The sequence below is a fragment of the Emys orbicularis genome, chromosome 2 (genome assembly GCF_028017835.1).
Source record: "Emys orbicularis isolate rEmyOrb1 chromosome 2, rEmyOrb1.hap1, whole genome shotgun sequence".
Classification (NCBI taxonomy): Eukaryota; Metazoa; Chordata; order Testudines; family Emydidae; genus Emys; species Emys orbicularis.
The window spans coordinates 120,985,037-121,008,982 of NC_088684.1; the positions used below are offsets into that span (position 1 = coordinate 120,985,037).

The 23,946-nt window shown below is 41.5% G+C and overlaps 1 protein-coding gene across 1 annotated transcript; it reads right to left on the minus strand.

Moving 5' to 3' along the window:
• Positions 1–149: 149 nt before the first annotated feature.
• Positions 150–23,946, minus strand: BPHL (biphenyl hydrolase like). Its single transcript, XM_065399967.1, has 7 exons — positions 23,825–23,946; positions 16,628–16,731; positions 14,008–14,174; positions 9,207–9,360; positions 6,690–6,821; positions 2,908–3,031; positions 150–377 (listed from the first exon to the last, which is right to left on the minus strand). Exons 1-7 carry the CDS (start codon positions 23,944–23,946, stop codon positions 290–292), a joined length of 891 nt encoding a protein of 296 aa, XP_065256039.1. The 3' UTR covers positions 150–289.

A 23,946-nucleotide genomic window follows, 5' to 3' on the forward strand; every position in this document is an offset into this window, starting at 1 on the left:
ACAATCTTGATCCAGTCAAAGACAGATTTAATACTGCTTCACTAGTTACTTTTTTTACAGACAAATTAATCTCTGCCATGCACTACTTGTTTACCAAGCAAGATACAGTAAGGATCTTAATTTACCTCTAACTGGCATAAATGCAAACAATTTCCTTTTACAGTTTCTTATAATGGAGAATCAAACTGCTAATAAAATCAGTGACATGACTCGGATGGGCCAAAGAGGGGGAATATAATAATTAAATATACTAAGATAACCTTACATACACTTAATTTGTTAAACTCTATTATCGGAGGAAATCTTCTGCTAATTTGTTGAATTCTTCTGCAAAGCGTAAATGTAGATTGTGCTTTCCTTCTGGCATCAGAAACAACCTAAAAAAGATAATCATGTAAACTCTAAAGATATACTAGTATATACAACACATAGGGCCACTGCATAACCATGGTAACCAAGTGCAAAATTTGAAGCAACTCCTGAGAGGTTTTTTCTTTTTAAACACTCTCCAGATTTCCTTGGGAATAAAGTCAGAATCTGGCTCCTCAATTTAATAATTAGCTGAGTTATTCTTAAAATTGACTCCTTGACAGTCTACTACCACTAGTGCCTACAAATCTAAATGCCATCTCTGGGGAAAACAAATTGGTGTTGGATCAGGGTAAAATGTTAGATGAGCTATAATTGTGAATCTCTGGGAAACTTTCTCTTTAAGTCAGCTACTTGCCAGAAGCCAGATACTTGGTTTCCACTAGCAGGTGTAGAGGGTTAACATTCCAGAGGTAGCAAATGAGATGTTCCAACATCTCACTGATGCCTCCTATGAGGCAACACTGGAATAGTCTCTACAGTACTTGCCTTCAGGGAAAAGAGCAGGGTGATGATGGTCATGAGTTGAAGTGATCCCCTTTTTCAGAGGAGGGAGTAGCAATGCTGGAGTGGATGGAGGAGACTCATGGTGAGGGCAGCATGGCCCTAAGTGTACCAGCTAAGTAATGGGTTGGGCTGGGTATGTCTTAAATTTTGCTAATGGAGCAAACCTGTATACATTCTGTATGAATAGGGAAGCATGTAAAGTAAACTCTTAACTTTCATTTTGACAGAGGTTAAACCAGCTAACTAAACAGAATTTGCCTGTTTTGCCTTCATAAAAATGGCTTCTGTTTTCCTAATCCTACTCTACTGGTAGTCTGTACTGTCTGTTGAAAACAGTAATAAAATGGAGCTCTAGCTGACTGACTATTCACAGCTAGGAAGAGAATGAAAAGCTGTATTCCACATGCTAAGAGGATGCATTTCCACAGTTTCTGGATGAGGTTAGCACTACTTCAAGATTTTGGGTAAAGGGGTTGAGAGTAACATCTCTGGACATATTTGTAGTCTGTACAGTTTATTATGCCAAAAACACTGATGCACTTGAGCAAAATAGTTGACTGTCACTTCATGTTTATTATGAGACCAGTGCCCAGTAGTAAAATCTCAGTAAATGTGTAGAGAGCAGCTATGACATTAGCATTCAGTGCTACTTAATATAACTAGGCCTTCTGCTCCAGCCCTAGTATTTCAGTGCTCTGTTAGCTCTGCTGAAGGGGACAGCTATTAGATATCCTATGGCACAAGGAGTGCAGTGTAATTCAGATGGGTGGAAGTGGTCTTAACTACACAGTTTCACTTTTAGATTAATAGATTCCAAGGTGAGAAGGCACCATGGTGTATAGTTCACAGACCTTCCCTAAAATTAATTCCTAGAGCATATATATTCTTTTATTTAAAAAAAAAAAAAAATCCAGTACTGATTTAAAAATTGCTAGTGATGGAGAACACACCATAACCCTGGAACACTATTCCAATGGTTAAGTACCCTCACTGTTAAAAATTTACACCTTTTATTTCCAGTCTAAATTTGTCTTGCTTCAACATCCAGCCACTGGATCATGTTATACCTTTCTCTGCTAGATTGAACAGCCCATTATTAAATATTGTTCCCCATATATGTACTTAGACGGTAATGAAGTCACCCCTTAACCTTCTCTTTGTGGTCCTTGAGTCTATTTATCTTAATCAATTTCACTATAAGGCATGTTTTCTAATCCTTTAATCATTCTTGTGGCTCTTCTCTGAACCCTCTCCAATTTATCAACATTCTCCTTGAACTATGGGTACTAGAACTGGACACAGTATTCCAGCAGCAGTTGCACCAGTGCCAAATACAGAAGTAAAATACTCTCTACTCCTATTCAAGATTCGCCTATATATGCATCCAAGGACAGCACTAGTCCTTTTGACCATGGTGTTACACTGGGAGATCGTTATCAGCTGATTATCCACCCCCACTCCCAACTCTCTTTCAAAGTGACTGCTTCCCAGGATAGAGTCCCCATCTTGTAAGTATGACCTGCCGCCTTTGTTCCTAGATGTACACCTTTACATTTAGCCACATTAAAATAGGTATTATTTGTGCCCAGACTGCTCTATATCAGTGACCTGTCCTCTTCATTATTTACCACTCCCCAAATCCTTGTCATTGCAAACTTCTTCAGTAGTGATTTGTTCTCTTCCAGGTTATTGATAAAAATGTTCATAGCATAGGGCCGAGAACCAATCCCTGTGGGATGCACTAGAAATGCATTTGCTCGATTGATGATTCCCCATTCTCAGACATTTTGAGACCTATCAGTTAGCCAGCTTTTAACCCTTTTAGCTCCTTCCTCCTTTTTTTAAAACAGTACTATAATGTAAAAAGGGTAGTCTGCACTGCTCTCAATATACCATTCTGGGGATGCTTCGAAACAACTCCATCAGTGTTTGAGAAATTCTGCCTAAAGATTTTCCATTTCCATATTGTGTGTTCACTTCTTCCCTTCCCAAAAGGTGCTTCAAAACTGTGCAGCTGAAGGTATGATTCACCGTGACCCTTTGATTTGCTTGTGAAGATATTCAGCGTGAAACTGTGGTACCAAAAGGTCTTTCCCACCATGTATTATAAATGTTGGACACTTTATGTGAGGCAGTAAATGTTGACAAATGTTACCTGAAAAACATAGGTTAAGATTATGTTCTTATTTTAAAATATGAAAGATTAAAATGGAAAAAATTGTTAGAAACTAGGAACTTCTATTGTAGCTCTTACCACTCGCATCCATTGGTATGTACAATGTAGTCACCCTACCACAGAGGGATAAGCAAGCGCCAAACTTGCGCTGCCTAGCATCAGTATAAAAACATCTTTTCCCAAAGATGAAATACATAATATACTTCTACTTCTGTGTGATGAGCTGTTGACTAATGAACCATCAATACATAGCAAAGCCAGTGCATGAAATATTTGTGGCACCCACTTTTCTAAACATTCTAACTCAGGGGTCTCAAACATGTGGCCCGCGGGGCTATTTTCTGCAGCCTGCGAGCCCCTCACAGCTCCCCCAGTGTTTACCTAGAGCGGCTCCGGAGGGACGTGCACCGGGCTGCCTGCCCTGGAATGTGGGGGGGGGGGGGGGGCTGTGTGTTGCTTTTGCTTCAGGCATCCCCCCCAGCAGCTCCAATTGGCCGGGAATGGGGAACCGTGGCCAATGGGAGCTGCTGGGGGCGGTGCCTGAAGCAACAGCAACACACAGCCCCCCCTTCCCCACATTCCAGCCTCTTCCCGGAGCAGCACGGGGGCAGGGCAGGCAGGCAGGCAGCCTGCCCTGCCCCCAGTACGCGCCGGGCCAGATCCTGCCCCCCAAGCCCCTCCTGCAGCTGAACCCCATGCCGCACCCCGACCCCCTGCCTCATCCCTCCTGCACGCCGACCCCCTGCCGCACCCTGCACCCCGACCCCCCCTGCCCTGAACCCCCTGCCTCACCCTGCAGTCCTCCTGCATCCCAACCCACTGACCTGAAGCCCCGCCGCACCCCGCACTCCTCTTGCACCCCAACCCACTGCCCTGATCCCCCTGCTGCACCCCACACCCCTCTTGCACCCCAACCCCCTGCCCTGACCCCCTGCTGTACCCCTCACTCCTCCTGCACCCCACACCCCAACTCCCTGCCCTGAGCCCCCGCCACACCCCTCCTGCACCCCCTGGGGGCAGGGAGGGGGCAGAGTTGGGGTGGGGATTTCGGGGAAGGGGTTGGAATGGGGGCAGGGAAGGGTTGGGAAGAGGCGGGGCAGGGGTGGGGCCTCATGGAAGGGTTGGAGTGGGGGCGGGGCCAAGGGAGGCGGGGCGGGAGGTGTCAGTAATGCGGCCCTCAGGCCAATGTACTAGTCCTCATGTGGCCCTCGTGGTCATTTGAGTTTGAGACCCCTGTTCTAACTGCCCGTAACTAGACAATGCATGGATTTCTTGACTATAATTTATCTCTTCAGTCTCTGAGGTCTATGCCATCTCATGTTTATGCTACTGTTGTTCTAGGTTATCAAGCTGCAGGTTACCTGACAATTTTTATACTGTAGGTTTAAAAAAAATTAAGTATATAAATATACAGTAATATCTGCTCATAATGGACATTTCTCTTTGTAATAGGTGTCCACCTAATATAGAATTAACCAAACCAGTCAAAGGTTTTTTCTGTACTTAATTTCATGTAAACAAAATAATGTGCATTCTGCTACCCCTTTCCACACACCTCCATTATACTACTACACAGCAATACAGTTTATGTACTCTTGGGCCAGCTTTCCATTTTTGGCTTTGTCCCCTGCTTTCATGAGTGAGTTTGTGGGTAAATCAAGGAGGGGAGAAACTTTTTCATTTGATATTCTAGACATTCTCAAACAATCTACTTTCAATTTGCAAGGCTTTCCTCACAGATAGCAGCAGCCTTAGAACCCAGTTCAAGTGTCTATACTCATGCTGGCCCAGCTCTCAAGTCACTCGTTGCTAGTTTAAATAATGCTGCCTCCCCCCCATTGCCTTATTTTTTCAATTATTGCCCAGTAATCATTTTCACTTGGTGCTTTTCATCCAAGGATCTTTAAAGCACCTTTTCAATGTTGTTTAAGCTTCAGAACAGCAAGTACAGAAAGGTGAAGTCGCTTGCCCAAGGTTACACAGTCAGGAAATAGACCCAACCGTCCTCTGCTTTAATCACCAGATTGTACTTCCTCCCTTAGCACAGTTGGTACGCTTTGCAGGAACATTCTTCAGTTTTGCAGCTTTAAGCCACTCATGCAGTGTCTCCTTAAATGTCACCATCCTCAGTGAGTTTATAATTTATTTTTAGAGATGCTTGTGCCATCAGCTTTCCTGCCTATTCATAGCAAATAGTCTTGAGAAATTTTAAGAAACAGGCTGTGTTTGAGCACAAGTTTTTGCTATTCTACTTAAGTCATGTTCATACATGATTTTCTTTCATTCAAACTGGAGTTAATCTAGTGCTTTTATTTGTCCCTTTTCTTGATTTCATCCACTGGTACCTTGATGCATAACTGGCTCTCAGTACAAAAGTAGCTAACTGCCTTTCACAGATGACCTAGTGTACACTGGATCTGATCGTGCAGGGTGTTGACGGCTGAGTGCTGCCAACTATTGCTGACTTCAGAGGGAGCTGAGAATGCTCAGCACCTTCCAATGCTCGGTCCAGTTACAGCACCTGGGAAAGTCAGCTAGTTGTTAAATGTTTCCAGGTGGTCTCTTTTTCCAGGGACACTTAATTTCATAGGTGCTGAAAATTGTGCCCACTAAAGGATGTGACTATGGCTGTCAGCCAAGATTTCACTGCATATATGCCCCAGACTTATGCTTACCCCTATCTAAGGGGGTGTTATTTTTTAAAAAAATGACAAAAGGACTGGAATACAACTTAAGATGCCTCCCTACTGGGAGAAATTATGGTATCAGCTGACTGGCATCTCTCTTACAAGTCTGTCTGGATTTGAAGAAGTAAAATGTAAGGAAACACTTTCCTTGCAGTCATTTGATGCCTACTGTCTATTCAGAACCATTGTCAGATATTTACTATTTTGGTTATAAGGACTAAAGGAAAATGCACAAAAGGGAATCTTGGGCTCTTTGCCTTTTGTGCACCATATGTAGTGTATATATTTGCATTCCGCAATTTAAAAGCAAATTTGCTATGAAATAAAACAGAAAATTGCTGTTTAGCATTTAGGGCCCCATCTTGTTTGCAAACTTCTCTCTAGCAAGAGTTTATTCCCAAAGATTTTTAAGAGTCAAGCTTAAAAATAACATGGTTGGTACTGAATTATAACTAACCTATTTTAGATGCTTTATCTTTGGCTGTATTATTTTAACTATGCTTTGTTAAATCTGAACTACAGATCTTTGAAAACCAAACTTCCCTGCCCTGCTTTCAATACCTACTGCTACCTGTAGCCCCAAAAGCATTCGTTTTATGGTTTCTATCTCATATCTCTAGAGTAGAAAATATTCCCTCATTGAAAGAGAATTGAAAATGAACCTGAGAAGAAACTATCCAACTACATCTATTTAAAAATGATATTTTAGTCAACCTAGGCTTGTGGCAAAGCAAAGGCAGAGACAATTGTCAGATAATGATTTCCAAAAGCTCTTTCCTCCTGTTCATCACTTAAATTCTGTGAAGTGTCTGCTGTATTCATGAGTGTGAGTCAGCTGGTTCATAATACTGTGCGGTGTGTGCATCTATTTCTTCCTTTGTTGGCTACTAAGCAATGTTGAGAGATTTTTATCTGCAGCTTTTCTGCTGCTGCAATTGCAGGAATCTTACCATCTGGCTTGTCAGCAAACTGAGATATTCCATCCACCCAGGCCTCACATGTTTTTGCAAAATATTCATGTCCGTACATTTCTTCCATTTGTTTCCTGATCTTTTCACTCCATTTTGAAACATCTCGGATAGCTATGTAAAATGGCATTGAATACATTAGACCCTTTTCAATAAACAAATAGCATCCACATAAATATGTGTGTGCATTTTAAGAGCCAATTACAAATGTACATTTCCGATGCAAAATTCTGTTAAAGGTTTAAAAAAAAAATCTGTGGAAGGGGGAAAAATAAATTAATTTCAATGTCTGCATCAGAGTCCTTTCTGAGTTCAAGTTGCAAATTAATTGTTGCTACCGTGTTTGCAAGGGGTGGACAAAGGCTGCCTGCAGTGGGAGGGAGGGAGGAGAGCTTGCAGGATGAGACACCAAAGCATGTACAGTCTCTTGGGTGGAGTGGGGGAGAAGAGTGTTTATCTGGAGTCAAAGTTCAAATCATATCTATTTTTATAGAAAAAGGGTAGGGTATAGATGCCCCGCTCTAGGACAGCTTTTTGCTCTGGCCTCTGGATTGAAGCTGGCACATGGTTATTCACCAGTGTTCAATGTCAGGAAGTCTTTACTAAGGCATTCCAGCAAGCTGACATCATGGTACATTTGCCACATTCTTAGAGGAAAATCAAGACCTGCCTACTCAGTGGAGTCCTGCTGACTCACTGCATGTTACGCAAAGCTGTACAAATAATCTGGAATTCTACTTTACTCACCTGTTTGACAGGTTTAGAAATTTTGTATATCTCCAGCTGTCAATAATGCCCATAAAGCACATGTCCCCAAGAGTGACAACTACCTTACAGAGAAGCAGACTAATGCTATCACAACAGAAAAGGAGAGATAACTGAAAGCTCCTGAGTCACCAGACAGCAATGACAGTTGCTAACCAGAGAGCTCTTAAAATGGCTTCTGATAGCGTGGGAAGGACTAAAGAGTTCAATAAATAATACTATGAAATACAACCTGTTTGACCAATCACAAGGCAGTAGTGACTAAAAGATGTTCTATAATAGCTCTTCACTGATATATGGGAAATGAGAGCGGTCATTCCAGTCCAGTTGTTACTGAACAGATGTCTCCTTCACAAAATCTACCATTTTATTTGCTGCTGTGGTTGGCAGTCTTAGTAAAGAAGCCAAAAGTTGAGAGGGCCTGGAGACCAGATAACTCTCTTCCACCCCTTCATGCTTCTCACCTTTTTTTTTTTTTTTTTTTTTTTTAAAATGGCATTTCTGAGCTCACTGGTGCCATTAGCTATTTTGCAGAGGAGTGCCAAATAGTCATATCCTGCACCAGTTAAATCCATAATAAAACTACCATTGAATTCAGTGGTGCAGGACTGAGCCCACAGATTTGAGATCAACAATATAAGAGACCATGTAAAAGTGAAATAGTATTTATGCAGTTGTAATAGTGGCTAAATAATCAGAACTGTGTTTCATACTGGAAACACAAGGCTTCACATTTGTGCACAAACGCTTTTGTTCTGGTATAGTCCCTTCACTGGATGCTCTCTTACCACTATCACAAATGATGTCCCTTTTCAACAAAATGGCAGTAGCTTCATTAACAGTAATTGTAAATAAGTATTTGACTTTCAAATGAAATGTAGAACATATATTATCTGAGAAGTACTTATTCATGTGAGCTCGTTGCTTAAGGCAAACAAAGTGTGTACAGCCTTCTCTCTTCAAATCTTTTTTGACCAACCTAACTCCTCTTTTTTCCAAAAATAAATAAATAAATAAATAAAAAATAGCTGTCTTAGTAGGAACAGATTTTTCTATATACCTGGAGAAATGTGCCCTTGATTCTAAACGAAGAAATGGCTCCGTCTGCCCATTGGACTTTCGTAACCAGAACAGCATCAAATTTGGATACAAAGCAAATTATGAATAATTTACAATAAATAGCAATATGCAATTTCTAGAAGAAATAATTTTCCCAGACATTTCTCAGGTCACTGAAATCAGATTTTTTTTTTTTCTGCATGCTAAGTTTCTTTCTTTGTTTTTCAGCCTTCGTTTTGCTGGAAAAATTGCAGTTAGCCAGAAATCCAGGGTCTCTTTACTTTACAAAGCCTTTTTTTTTTTGTCAATAGAGCAAAGAATTTCAAGGGAATTAAAGTGGGAAAGGAAACACGGGTGATTCATTTTTTCCTGCACACAAATGAACTTTTTTATTTTCTGATTGTGTATTCTGACCTCAGGAGGGGAAAAGTTCTTGCTCATTATATGCTAGAATACTAGATATTACACACTTTTAAAAAAAGTTTTGCTGTTGTTCCTAAGGAAAGTTTTTCCTTATTCTGTTTTATTGCACCTATGGTGGGGTTTTTTTTTTTTGGGGGGGGGGTTATTTCAAAGGATCAGTACAAAGATAACTGAAGAGGCCTTAGTATGATACAAGAAAACACTAAGTTATTTGCCATCAGACATTTCTCCATTCATGCAATTAATACTTACCATTGTAAAGCTTCAGATCCTCCTGAGTGACAACAGCGTTTGCTCCCCAAACAACTAACTTGTGGATAAGGGTTGGATGTTTTGCAGCTGCTATGAGAGCTGTAATCCCACCGTCACTCCATCCCAGCAAAGAGAACTTCTTAAACTTCAGTGCCTTGATTGGTGTGAGAAAATTACAGTAAAAATCACTGGCCTTCACTACTAAACAGCTGTATCTACCTGCAGTCAAATGTTTCTTGAAAACTAACAACTTCAACCAAAATCTCAAGTTTAGTTAAATTATAATTAACACACAACTAAAATGCAAATAGAGACTCCTTTACATTAAAACAGGCAGCAATTTAAAAAAACCCTATTTAAAGTAAAAGTGAGTGTGATGCTGCTAGAGATTCTTGGATTGCCTTCCTGTAGATTTGAAGAACCTGTATGGCAGTGGGTGACTGCATCTTAGATGAGACTGTGCCCTGGTTTACACTAGGATTTTACATCCGAATAGTACATCTCTCAGGTGTGAAAAATCCACACGTCTGAGAGATGTAGCTGTACCGACCTAGCCCCCAGTTTAGACAGCAGTAGACAGAAGGAAGAACAACTTAGCTACTGCCTCTTGGGGAGGTGGATTACCAATACCAATGGCAGAACCCCTCCTGTTGGCATAGGTAGTGTCTATACTGTAGCATTTTAAGTGTAGACAAGCCCTGAGAAGCAGTTACTAAGCAGTCTTAGAAAATATAAAGGTTAATAAAATCTGGAAAACAAGAGCTAGCTTGCTGCCACTTGTTGTTAAATATCTATTGTGGGTTTTAGAGAGTGTATGTCTGTGCGAGCTACCTATACTGGCCAAACTTTTTAAAAGCATCCACTAATGTAGAGTGCTTTGAATTTTGGGTGTCAAACTTGAAACAGCTAGGGTCTGATTTTATGAGGTGCTGAGCACTCAGAATACCAGCTAGAGTCAATGTAAGTAGCTGTGGGTGCATTTCACCACTGAAAACTAGGCTTAGAGGGTCCAAGTTTTAAAAAGTAACCACTAAATTAGCTCCTGCAATTGTGTGCACCCAAAATCTGAGTACTTCAATATCTAAGCAGTTTTGTACAAATCCACCTTTTTGTGTGCTTAGAGGCATGGTTTTGGCATGTGTTAAATGTGAAGCTGGATTGAAGCCACTTGGAAAACTTGATCTGAAATTTGAACTGTTCTTGGTTATAGCGGTATACTTTAAATACTGCTTCATGATGAGTTTCAATTAAAAATGTTTATGTTGAAATGACTGCCTTCTCCTAAGGGAGCAAGATTGTAGCCCACAAAGACCTTAATTCATCCTGTGTACTCCCCCCTAGGGCTTGGGAGATTCTAGGTCACATTCTCTGTTGCACCAAGATCCACTAACAGCAGGAGGAGGGTGAGAGGGTGGTGGGGACAATCAGGGAAACAGTTACGGCTCCCTGTTTCTGTGGGCTATCTTGTGCTGGCTCCGGTCCTGTAGTATGACTGCATTTCACTTGAAATTACCTCCGTCCAGGGCCCCATACGTAGTGTGGCCATGTACGGTATGATATAATTGCAGATTGTTTTAAAGTTGCTGTATAACATAAGCTTTCATTTGAGTGAAATGTAAATCAACACAAGCGATGTCTACCTGAGTCTGCAGTCAGCCTGAAACAATAATTCAGAGATGTATGAACTAATCCCATTTGGCTCAATGGGATGTTAAAACTGAAGTATCAGAAGGTTTTAAATATCAATATTAACAATCTCACTGCTGAAAATTTTAGAAGCAATGCTAATGTGCTTATTGGTCTTTGTTGGATGTAGTGGTAGGCAGTGAAGCAGGCTTAAAATGTTCTTTTCCCATATTAAATTCTGCTAGTAGTGTTATAAAGAGGTTTTTATTTCAAAAAGGGATCTAATCCAGTTGGTAGATGGTAATATAAAGTACTGACACCTGTCTTAAGCTGTTATATTGTTCTTCAGAGTCTCAGCTTTTATTTTATGAAGAAAAACTTATAGCAGTGAGTTGGGAAGAAAATTTCAAAAAATATGAACCAAGTCTAACAGAGACAGATGCTAGAGGTTTAGTCTACACTACAAAGTTTTGCCAGCCTAGCTATAACAGCTAGGAGTGTGGACAAATATCACACCCCCTAGCTAACAAAGCTATGCCTGCAAAACCTCCAGGCTGGACACAACTACGCTGGCAGAAGAGTGCTTCTGTTGGTATAGCTAATGTCATTTGGGGAGATGGTGTAGCTATGCCAGCACAACTCTGTCTTTTGGTTTACACTGCATCTCCACAAGGGGGCTCTGTCAGAATAGCTAAACCACTATATGGCAAAGGATTTGTAGTGTAGTCAATACCAGAGTCTGTAGAAAGCCAATAGTTCTGAGGGCTTGTCCACACAGGAAAGTTATACTGGTATAAGCTAAGATGAGAATTTAAACTGATATACCTAACTCTCCATGTGGACACACTTATTCTGGAAATCCTACTCTTCATTAGTAGGGCTGATTCTTTAGCTCAGGGGTCAGCAACCTCTGGCACACGGCTCGCCAGGGTAAGCACCCTGGTGGGCCGGGCCAGTTTGTTTACCTGCCGCCTCCGCAGGTTCGGCTGATCGCGGCTCCCACTGGCCGCGGTTCGCCGCTCCAGGCCAATGGGGGTGGCGGGAAGCCACGGCCAGCACATCCCTCGGCCCGCGCTGCTTCCCGCAGCCCCCATTGGCCTGGAGCGGCGAACTGTGGCCAGTGGGAACTGCGATCGGCCAAACCTGTGGACGCGGCATGTAAACAAACTGGCCCGGCCCGCCAGGGTGCTTACCCTGGTGAGCCGCATGCCAGAGGTTGCTGACCCCTGCTTTAGCTACTGTGCTATTATACAGTATTTGTGAGAATGTATAAACAAGTTAATCCATGCTTCATAAGGAGGCTTGGCAGAATTTAATTTTTTTTTAAATAATTTCAATGGATAATTTTTATTTTAAGCATTTTTAATTTTTATCAATTTAAATGTTCAGTTACGGGAAATTATGGGGGGGGGGGTGTCAGACAATTATTTAATGACAGTGGATGTTGATATTCAAAAAGATAAAGCTTTATAGCCATTAAAACACAAATTGTCAACATCACATGTCAAAATATACAAAGTAAACAGCCTTTATTCAAACTCTAATAAGTTCTCAACCAGCATTTTTTCTTTCTTTGCCTATATGTAAGTTTCTATTGATGGAAATAATTTTTTTCATCAGTTTGTATAAAGTGAAACCAAAGTTTGACATTTAATAAAAAAAATCCTTCTAAGCCTATTCATAAGTGAGATTTCAATAATCCTTTAATATATGTACTTATAAACATACAAATCTTCAAAAGTGGAAGATATGCTACACTGTTTTCTGTTGCCAAAAAATCTAGTCAGTTATACTCTCAACTTTAGCACTGAATAAATGTGGATGGGATGCTTCCCTGCTTTCTACCAGATTGAGTACAAAGCATCTGATTATAATCATAATTATAATACATAATGATGTACTCCTTCTGAGGACAGCATCTTTTTTCTGTCATGCATTCATTAAGTGTTTGAAGAGAAGCAGGTAAAAGAGGAGTTCCAAGCTTTCATATTTGGAAGCCTGTCACCTGCTCATGATAACATTTTTGTTCTGGTTGGCCAGAGTGGTACTGGCTTTGTACGTTAGTCTGGTTATACTGTAAAGCAAGGGGCAGCTGGATTTCATGACCAGGGAAAAACATTTCTCCTATGTTTCCTGTCAGACTTATTTTGGTTCAACTAATCTCCTTATGCAGTGTACTTTAGGAAGGCTGCATTTTCAATTTCCCATGGTTCTCCAAAGTTGCTGCTGTGAAAAGAAATAACTGGCTTCGCTGTCCAAACCCTATCTGATATTTTTGGAACATATTACATTGTCAGGATTCTTAACATGGCCAAAGATACTGTGTAGTTTAACATAAGGAATTCCACTCACAAGTTGCCAATATCGTAGTTAACGTTTTATTGTCAGGCTTTCCTTTAGCATTAATTTGGCACAGTTCTTATAAAAACAGAACAAAACAACACCACAACATATTTTTCACTTTGATTCTATAAATCAGGTTTAAAAAGCAGGAGGATCAATGACAGACATGAGTCATGTTCTTTGTACTCAGAATAAGTGTGTACATTATATTCTGTAAAAAGCAACAGAGGGTCCTGTGGCACCTTTATGCTCCCAATACTTCTGTTAGTCTTAAAGGTGCCACAGGACCCACTGTTGCTTTTTACAGATTCAGACTAACACGGCTACCCCTCTGATACATTATATTCTGTGTGGATTTAGGAAGCCTCTGACTCCCCATTCTAACTATTTCAGGAATAGACCTTACAATGGAAATATGTCAGTTTAGTTTGCAGGATTAGATGTTAAACATCTTAGGTTCTTGCAAAGTGTCTTAATTATCACCCACTAAAGAACTTGTCAGCTACAATTATTAACCGTAGGTCTTGTTTTTCATATATAGTTTTCCTGGACTTCATGCAACTATAAAGTCACAAACATTCTGGGGCAAAATATTCTGGAATAAGATTGTGCTGCTTACTTACATAATTAATTCCATGGCTAAATCTTCTGTGTGATAAAAGAGAGATGGAAGAAAAAAACAAGCTTCCCAAGCAGAACATATTTCCATCCATTTTAAGCACTTTTGCATAATTTAATATCAGCAATTACTACTGTAAAACATATAATCCTTGACTATGCCCCTCCCCACCACCATTAAGGAAAACCAGACTTTATCTCAGAACGGATTTACCTGCATCAGATCAACAGCATCTCTTGCATCTCTTTCAAAGAAATCTGGAGGAAAATCTCGAGCTGGAGGGATAGAATGTCCATAGCCCCGAGGATCCCAGGCAACTATTGTGAACAGCTGCTTGTTCATAGATTTGAGCTGTGGTCCAAAATCACTTTGACTACTCCCTAAAAACATTATGTCCTGATAAATTAATCGCCACATTACAACTACCCTATACATGCTACAAATGGACTTCATAAATTCACTTAGTTGGGACACCTACCAGTGAAGAGATTTAGATAAATAGTATGGACCATGACCACTGCTTAATCACAACAGTATGAATAAAAATTTTGCTGAATGAACATGTTTTCTTCTAGTGGTATCAATGGGTAAGTATTGGTTAACCAAGTAATATACCCATTTTAAGAGTTTTCTGTAGCACCCACTACTGTAGGATCTAAGGCCTTGATTTGGCAATATTTTTCATACACATATTTTCAGACATTTTTTAAATTGGTGGGGTGTTAGGAAATCAGTTGGGCTGTCTGAGTGTAGAGGATTCTATTGGACTATAATCTCTATGAACACCAGGGTTGAGATATCAGTTTTGTGATCAAACTTATTTAGTCCTAGTATAATGTGTTGAAAGACTGTAAATCAAAATCTCATCCTAAACGGCTCTACACTTCTAGAATTTAAAAGTGGCTGTTAAAATACTTTTAAAATTCTGATCAGAATACCCCAAATACCTCTTTTATATCAGTAAGAGTAACTGGAGACATGACAAAACCAGTGGAAGTTTATGGGAGCACATGGGCTCTAAAAAAGAATCCCATTACCTCCACCATCTACAGCAGGGGTCGGCAACGTTTGGCACGCGGCTCGCCAGGGTAAGCACCCTGGCGGGCCGGGCCAGTTTATTTACCTGCTGACGCGGCAGGTTCGGCCGATCGCGGCCCCCACTGGCCGCGGTTCGCCGTCCCGGGCCAATGGGGGTGGCGGGAAGCCGCGGCCGGCACATCGCTCGCGAGCGCCGCTTCTCGCCGCACCCATTGGCCCGGGACAGCGAACCGCGGCCAGTGGGGGCCGCGATCGGCCGAACCTGCCACATCAGCAGGTAAATAAACTGGCCCGGCCCGCCAGGGTGCTTAACCTGGCGAGCCGCGTGCCAAACGTTGCCGACCCCGATCTACAGCATGGTGCAATTAGCTGATTATATTAATGGATGAGTTTTCTTCCCTTGCAATAACATTTAATGGCCACAGCCAGAAGCAGAATACCAGGCTAGATGGAGAAGAATTGGACTGCCCTGGTATTATAAATCAACTACTAATTTTATTAGTAGAAAGTGCTGTGATCCAAGTGCTTGATACCATTAAAAAGTGGGTTACTTTATTTTTAAGGGCACCTTATGAATAGTCTATAAAGGATAAATGATTAACCACTCATTAAAACAACTATTAATCAATTGACTCCGTGGGTCAATAGGCTGCTTATAACCATCTATAACACAAAGTCTCATGTCTCTAATATGCTATTAATCATTTAACATTTTATAAAATGACACCAAAAAGTATGTCATTTATTTTTTTTACTAAATATTAAAACATACCTGCACTAACACATTATACACCAAGCTTCAGCCCAAAGACATTTAAAATAGGTAAGACAACAAAATCTGGCAACTAGTGTTTTAGTGGTAATAATTAAACTATAGCATGTACATTTCAAAATAAAACTATGTATACATTGCAAAAAATCAATTTTGAATTCATACATGTGCCTTTCTTGACTTCTCTCAGAAACAGGATCAATATCAGTAATGAACAATTTAAGAATTATTTCCCCTACACCATTAAAATTAGACAGTCCCTTTTCTTCCTATTTTTTTGACACCATCTCTCCAGAAATGTCTCCAAAGGGAGAGGTTGCAACCACTAGATAGACATTCCTGGCCATTGGTGCACTCTGAGTCTCCAAAAGCAGCTGAGAATCAAATATAACTGATGCATTATGAAACTGAATAACCAAAAGGTGAACGTAGACGCTTGTTAAAAAAAAAACAATATCACCTCTGCTATTTTTCCCCTTCATGAGAAAGCTCTTGTTTAAACAAGATGTAAACGCTGCCATCGTATTGTTCATTATTATAGCTGGAATTGGAAGGCACTTACACTCTTTTTAGAGATGATAATTCATTCAGTCCTTATATACTAAAATATAGAACACAATGGACCTGACTCTCCATTGTTTGTACCTTGTGTAGTCATTTGCACCTGTGCAAAGTGAATGTACAACATTACTAAATCAGAATGGTAGCATTTTACACCCACTTTGTGCTGGTGTGAGTGACTACAGAAGGTGCAAGGCAATGGAGATTCAGGCCTAGAATGTTTGCATTTAGAAGGTCTCTGGTGTTCTAGATAAGAATAACTTTGTAAAACTGGTAACTGTTTAAAATAACTTTGATTTTTCCTAACTCTATTACATGTACCAAATTCTAGTTTTTAAAAGGTAATGCATAAAAAGGTAAAAAGTTGCTGGAAAAGATCTTACAAAAAGAGTACAAAATAGCTTTAGAAAAATCAAGAAAAAAGTACTGATATCAAGTCCTAATATGACAAAAGTTCCTGACCTAACATCCCAGGAAGAAGCAGAACTGCATGATCCCCTTGTCCTGTCTGTTTATAATACAGGGGCACTCCATTCACTTTGATTTTAGCAGATGTTATTGAAGTACTAGAAGAAAAGAAAATTATTCAACAAGCTAATATCTCATTACAGTGCAGTCATTCAGTGGACTATGCAGTAATTACTAATGCTAGACACTGACAACACAGCCATATTTAAAGGGTTCTGTTTGCCTTTGTGGGGGAGGGGAATGAGAGAGAGAGAAAGAATCAAACAGATTGCTACTGGAAAATAGAGGCAGACTACATGGGAAGTCAGGCATGTGACATTTTTACTTTATAATACTGTGCAGTTCTGCAAAGTGTCTTTTAAAATAATTTGTATCTTTTGGAAAAAAACAAAACGTTTCAAATCTGCATAACATTCTTACTGAATACCTCCCCCCACCCCCACCCCCCAAAAACCTTCAGAAGTAATACTGCCTACCCTCCCCAGCACAGAGGATGACAGGACATTGCTTGGAGCAGGAGCCAGTGCTCTGTGGCAAGATGGAACATTGGGAGATCCAAAAAGGAAAAGAGGTAAGTTCTAAGATCTGAATGACTCTCTTAGCCTGGCTATTGGAGGTGTGCAGCACATTACTAAAGTTATTGGAATGTTGTTTAAATCCTTGGTATATCACTTTTCAGCACTTCGTTCTATACAGTGCCCAAATGAAGTGACAGATACAGTAGGAATAAAAGCAGAAAAAGGATTAGGTCTAGTTTGTGAGATGGACTGCGCATCCACATAGGGAAGCAAATGGGGAATAAGGCACTCCCCTTGCTGCCCTGAGCAAACTACCTGAGTCCAGGCATGCAGGTTAAAGGGGCACTGCATTCCTGTTTAGTACCCTGCCTTGCCTCTTGAGTAGGTGTGTCTGGAGACTAGGCAGAGAGCCTTGGCTTTGCACCTCCTAGGAACTGGCCGGTATAGGTAAGCTAGCATCCTAGGGATAGGAATACATTATTTCCCCTACGTGCAAGGAGGTAACACCTCCACTTGTATGGTTCCTGTGTAGCCCTTGCTGCTGGCATTTTTTAAACTACTGTATCATAATCATGTTAAACTATGGTGGCTTCGGTATGTCACGTGATACTGATGGTAGCACAATAATGGGAGATTTTAAGAAACAATCAGTGTAACTACAGCTTTAAGTGCCTACAGAAGTGTGTTAAAAACAAACAAATGTTAAAAGGAAATATCACTGTATTACTGAACTGCTTCCAAATGGCTGCTGTTGTTGCTCTGACCCTCATCCTCTGTTGCTACATAACAGAATGTGGTTTATGGTTACTTATGATCCAGTTGTGTAATGAAAAAACCTACAACTGGGGGCGGGGCGGGTGGAATCGCATCATACAATTCAATTCAATGTAATCTGAGCAGAGGGTATTGTTCAATTAGAAAATACATTACTGTGTAAAATGTTCCAACAGGAAGAAGTAGCAAAGTAAACCTTCAAGATTACAAAAGTCAGTCACAAGCGTAGGAAAATTAACAGTACAGAAAAATTCTAAAGGATGAAGATACTTGTATTTACATAGTTTGGAATTCTGATACCATCATCAGATAATTCTTAGAGAGATCATTGTTACATTGACTGTTAGGCCTTTGCTAACCCGCTACATATTTATGGAATGTAAATTAATTTGATTTTTAATATATATTTCTACTTGGAATATTAGATGGTTTTAGACCCTAAATGTTTCCAAAGTGTAATCCATGAATGCAGGAACATGGTGCAGTAGAATTTGACTTATCCAGAAAAGTGATTATTTTTTTCCCCTTGAGTCTCTTTCAACTGACTGTTGAAGCCTGTCCGTTTCAAGTGGCTGGAGCAGAGAAAGGAGGTATTAGTGCCATTTTGAATAATGACCTCTTTTTCTGCTCTGAATAGCAAAAATCTTGCTGGATATTGAGGAAATAAAAGTACAAACCCATTTCCCATTGAAGAGGCAAGATAACTTGATTACTTTTACTTTTGTGTTAACTTCTATTCCAGCCACACAAGAACTCAAATATGCAAGTGTGGGAGTTTTCTTCTATTCTACTCTCTGTAGGTTCTTATGTAGCTCTCATCACCGTAGTACCTGAGCACCTTATAGCAGTGCATTAAGTAGCATGAGTAACATTGGTCACTTGTTTTTTTCTCTCTCTCCCATCCTCTCCTCAGGGGGAGAATTGTGTGTGCAGGGTAGTGGATTTTCTTTTTCTTTATTGTATCACTATATGTTGTATTTGGAGAAGGCAAGACCAAAGAGGTGCACCTTGCACTTGGAGTGGAAGGTAATGAGGTTTATGATGGTGCTTAGTTCCTGTGGGAGTTCTTTCCATAGTATCGGACCAGTCCCTGAGAAAACGCTGCACAGATGAGCTTTAACCTTCCAGGTTATATCTTCACTGCAGAAAGAGGTGTGTTTTTACATTGAGAGAGCTAACCCAGATTAGCTATGTGAATTTAAAATCTAGTGGAGACAAGGCACAGGTAGTCTTTTATCTCAACTAGCTACCTCAAGGTAACACTTACCTGTGCCATGTCTCTACTAGGATTTTATATCTAGAAAGCTAATTCAAGTTAGCTAGCTCCATGTAATATCACACCTATTATTTTGCAGTGAAAACGAGAGTTTTATTTGCTTTTTTGTAGGAATGTTATTTTAAAGCATTAAGGTTGAGAGAAACTTTCTTTCTATGCCACTCACAAAACAACTTCATGATTTAGTGAGATTGTTTTGTTCTTTATTAAGCTTTGACATTATTCTTACCTCTCTTCTAAACACGGAGGCTGGCATAACCCCCACCACATAGTTTACATTCAGGACTGATTTCAGGACTGAATTACTTTTACTTTGAATCATTTTTCATAAAGCAACCCAAAATGAACAAACAATGGCTGTGCAGACTCCTATGCCTAATTCATGGTAGTGGAATTAAATTGCAGTCCTTTATTCACAAGAAGGCAGCCCAGACTGTACATAAACTAAGTGTTTATGTAACACAATACTGTAGTTCAGGGATCGGCAACCTTTGGCACGCGGCCTGCCAGGGTAAGCACCCTGGCGGACCGGGCCGGTTTGTTTACCTGCCGTGTCCGCAGATTCGGCCGATCACGGCTCCAACTGGCCGTGGTTCGCCGCTCCAGGCCAATGGGAGCGGCGGGGAGCGGCGGCCAGCACATCCCTCAGCCCGCGCCGCTTCCTGCAGCCATTGGCCTGGAGCGGCGAACCACGGCCAGTGGGAGCCGCGACCGGCCGAACCTCCGGACGCGGTAGGTAAACAAACCGGCCCGGCCCACCAGGGTGCTTACCCTGGCAAGCCGCGTGACAAAGGTTGCCAATTCCTGCTGTAGTTGGTAATGGCACGTACCAAACTAAGGTGCTGATCCTGCAATTAGATCTATATGCTCCATCTACACAGATCCTTTGAAGATTGGGGTGCAAGTCTGGAACTGGTTTTCATGACTATAGCTCATACTGGAAGAGTCATTATGCCATTTATAACTCAATAAATTTTGACTACCTGTTATGGGGATATGTTTTAACAAATTAATTTGACTATTAAAACTGATCAACCAAGCTTTTTTGTACCTACTGTAAATATCTATACATATAAACCAAGTTTCATAACCAAATATGATGCAGCTAAATTTTTGAGCTCAGGGTAAGAAGTGTGGCATGTCCTTTGCCCAATTTTTGAACAACACTTATTAATAGAAAGCACAGCCTATTTAAAAAAAATAGTAAAACACAGCACTTGTCTTTTGATTTAAAAATTCCATTCCATGCAGCTCATTTGACTATATCCTTCACTATGGTGAATGAGCACCTCAACTCAATTTTAGCTAATCCTTGTAAGAACATTTAATATCCCATTGCTTGAAACCATTTTAAAAATTGCAAAAAACCCTTCCTAACTTTATTGACAAAACTACCCTCCTGTTGCCTTTTTTAAAGTGGGCACTGAAGTGTTGTTTTTACAGACCTCTGGAGAAAAACTATACTGCTTTCCTTTTTCATGTTGCACTTACACATTCTGTAGCCTTTCCCTCTGACTAGTTATTAACTTCATGTGAAGTGACCTTCTGCTGAATGTGTGATGCTGCTTCACACTTGCTCTTGAGCCAAGTAAAAAGAGACTGTTGGAATTTCATAGTCAATATATACAGACCTTTTTATCTGGATGAAGACCAAGTGAGGGGCTGCACCACAAACTCAGCAAATCATCACATTACTGTGAAGTTAATATGTAATCAGTCAGGGAAAAGACTAGAATCAGCAAATCAAAATGCTAATCTCAAAAAATTAACCACTCTATTTTTTTCAACAGGCTTGAGGTAGTCCATTTCACTCCCTACTTAGAATAGGCAACACTCAGGCCTGGTCTACACTAACCCCCAAATTCGAACTAAGGTACGCAACTTCAGCTACGTGAATAACGTAGCTGAAGTCGACATACCTTAGTTCGAACTTACCGCGGTTCAAACGCGGTCCACACGCGGCAGGCAGGCTCCCCGTCGACTCCGCGGTACTCCTCTCGCCGAGCTGGAGTACCGCAGTCGACGGCGAGCGCTTCCGGGATCGATTTAGCGCGTCCAGACCAGACGCGATAAATCGAACACGGAAGTTCGATTGCCAGCTGTCGAACTACCGCGGTAGTGTAGACCTGGCCTCAGAGTGCTACTGGTTTGTCAAAAAACATTAGGCATAGTAGAAAAATGTTACTGAAGCATGTAAAAATAAGAGCAATTTTATTGCCTTTGCCAAACAACAAGCCCATGCATGACTTTTATGACTTCCAAGATAAAATTTGCAGTTTTGTTTGTCCCATCTATGCATCTAAGAGATTCTCTGCTTCTTGTATCTTCCTCCTTGATTTTGACAGGAACAAAGGTCTTCTGTTTTGGAAGAACTGACTGTATGCACAGGATCAGATAGATCAGTGCCCCCTAAAGCCATGGTAGCTTGATAATGAAATGGAAATTATTTGCCTCAGTGGTAGTGTTGTGTGTGTGTTAAATGGGACAAAGTAATGCACATTGGAAAAAAATAACCCCAACTATACATACAATATGATGAGGGCTAATTTAGCTACAACTAATCAGGAACGAGATCTTGGAGTCATCATGGATCGTTCTCTGAAGACGTCCACGCAGTGTGCAGCAGCAGTCAAAAAAGCAAACAGGATGTTAGGAATCATTAAAAAAGGGATAGAGAATAAGACGGAGAATATTTATTGCCCTTATATAAATCCATGGTACACCCACATCTTGAATACTGCATACAGATGTGGTCTCCTCATCTCAAAAAAGATATACTGACATTAGAAAAAGTTCAGAAAAGGGCAACTAAAATGATTAGGGGTTTGGAACGGGTCCCATATGAGGAGAGATTAAAGAGGCTAGGACTTTTCAGCTTGGAAAAGAGGAGACTAAGGGGGGATATGATAAAGGTATATAAAATCATGAATGGTGTGGAGAAAGTGAATAAGGAAAAGTTATTTACTTGTTCCCATAATATAAGAACTAGGGGCCACCAAATGAAATTAATGGGCAGCAGGTTTAAAACAAATAAAAGGAAGTTCTTCTTCACACAGCACACAGTCAACCTGTGGAACTCCTTGCCTGAGGAGGTTGTGAAGACGAGGACTGTAACAGGGTTTAAAAGAGAACTAGATAAATTCATGGAGGTTAAGTCCATTAATGGCTATTAGCCAGGATGGGTAAGGAATGGTGTCCCTAGCCTCTGTTTGTCAGAGGGTGGAGATGGATGGCAGGAGAGAGATCACTTGATCATTACTTGTTAGGTTCACTCCCTCTGGGGCACCTGGCATTGGCCACTGTCGGTAGACAGGATATTGGGCTGGATAGACCTTTGGTCTGACCCAGTATGGCTGTTCTTATGTTCTTAAAGATGTCACTAGGAGGGTTCCAGCACATTGGATGGAGAAACTGTGATCAGCAATGTGTGGTCTGCAAAGTATGTTTCATGACTATACTCTAGAGAGAGTAAGTCTGTACAACCTAATTCTCAGAAAAATACAATTTCAATCCATGCTGGTCAGAAATTGTGCTAGAATCATGCTAATACAGATTTGATCCCCTTGACCCCAGCCACCCTAACTTGCGGAGGCTGAGAAGCTAGTTTTCTGCCTGGTTATGTTGGCCAGCATATACAGGGCATCGGAACTAGATGTGAACAGTGTCTGAAACCTGTTTTAAAGAAGGTATGCCTCATTTCACACCACCCAACACAACTATATATGTACACAGAAAACTTGTTTTTAAAACAATGTTTAAAAACATTTCCTACCTGTAATGTAGAGAGGGCCAAGGCCGACAGGCCCATAGCCCTGAACTTCTGGGAATTACAGTCAATCAATAGTGCCCAGCAGCCTGTGCTGGTGCATCTACTTCTAGCACAGCACTGTGGTTCTTTGCCCCCTAAAGCCTGGCTCAGCCTTGCACCCTCCATAGGCTGAAACCACATTTGTATTGTACAAATCATGCTGCAGCATTGTACTTTGCAGAAATGGGGCGCAATTTGTGAAGGACAAGGGAACGACACTTCAGTTTCAGCTACGCCACAAATCCAAGCTGGGCTTTGGCTGGGGGCAAAGGATTGTGGCGTGAAGAATGGATTTGCAGGGGCAGCTTTAAAATTCAGCTGTCAACTTTCCCTTTTCCCTCCTCAGTCTTTCTTCCCTACCACATCCCTTAGCAACCCTGGCTGCTTCCAGGAGGCCGTTGGCCCCTAGTAGAGGAGCTAGGGGTGCAGCCTGGCACCTGGGGGGGGGGGGGGAGGGGAGAAGGGAGGGGGAACAGGGACTCAGCCGAGAGCTCAAAAAGAGGAGAATGGGGGTAGGGGGGTGGAGACTAGTGACGGGTCCTTATATCAGAAGAAGGAAGCTAAGGAAATAAAGCGCCCTCCCCCCCAATATCCCTACATAGCCTACTGCCAAAGCCCAACCCCCAAATACCCCACAGCCCGATCCCCCCAACGCCCCCAGCTTCCCCCAAAGCACTACACCACCCCTTCCTCAACCCCCCCCCTCCCCCGAGGCTCCCCAGCAGCAGCACGGGGCTGAGACGCCCTGGGAGGCGGGGGCGGCTCCGCGCTCGCTGCGCCGCGGCCTGGCCGGGCAGAGCCGGGGCTGACTTTACCCGTAGGAGGCAGCAGCAGCAGCAGGTCCCCGGAGCCCGAGCGGCGGCGCCCCGCGCGCGGCCGGCGGGAGCTGGGAGAGGAGAACCCGCAGCAGCGCCCCGCCAGCGCCCGGCCGAGCCAT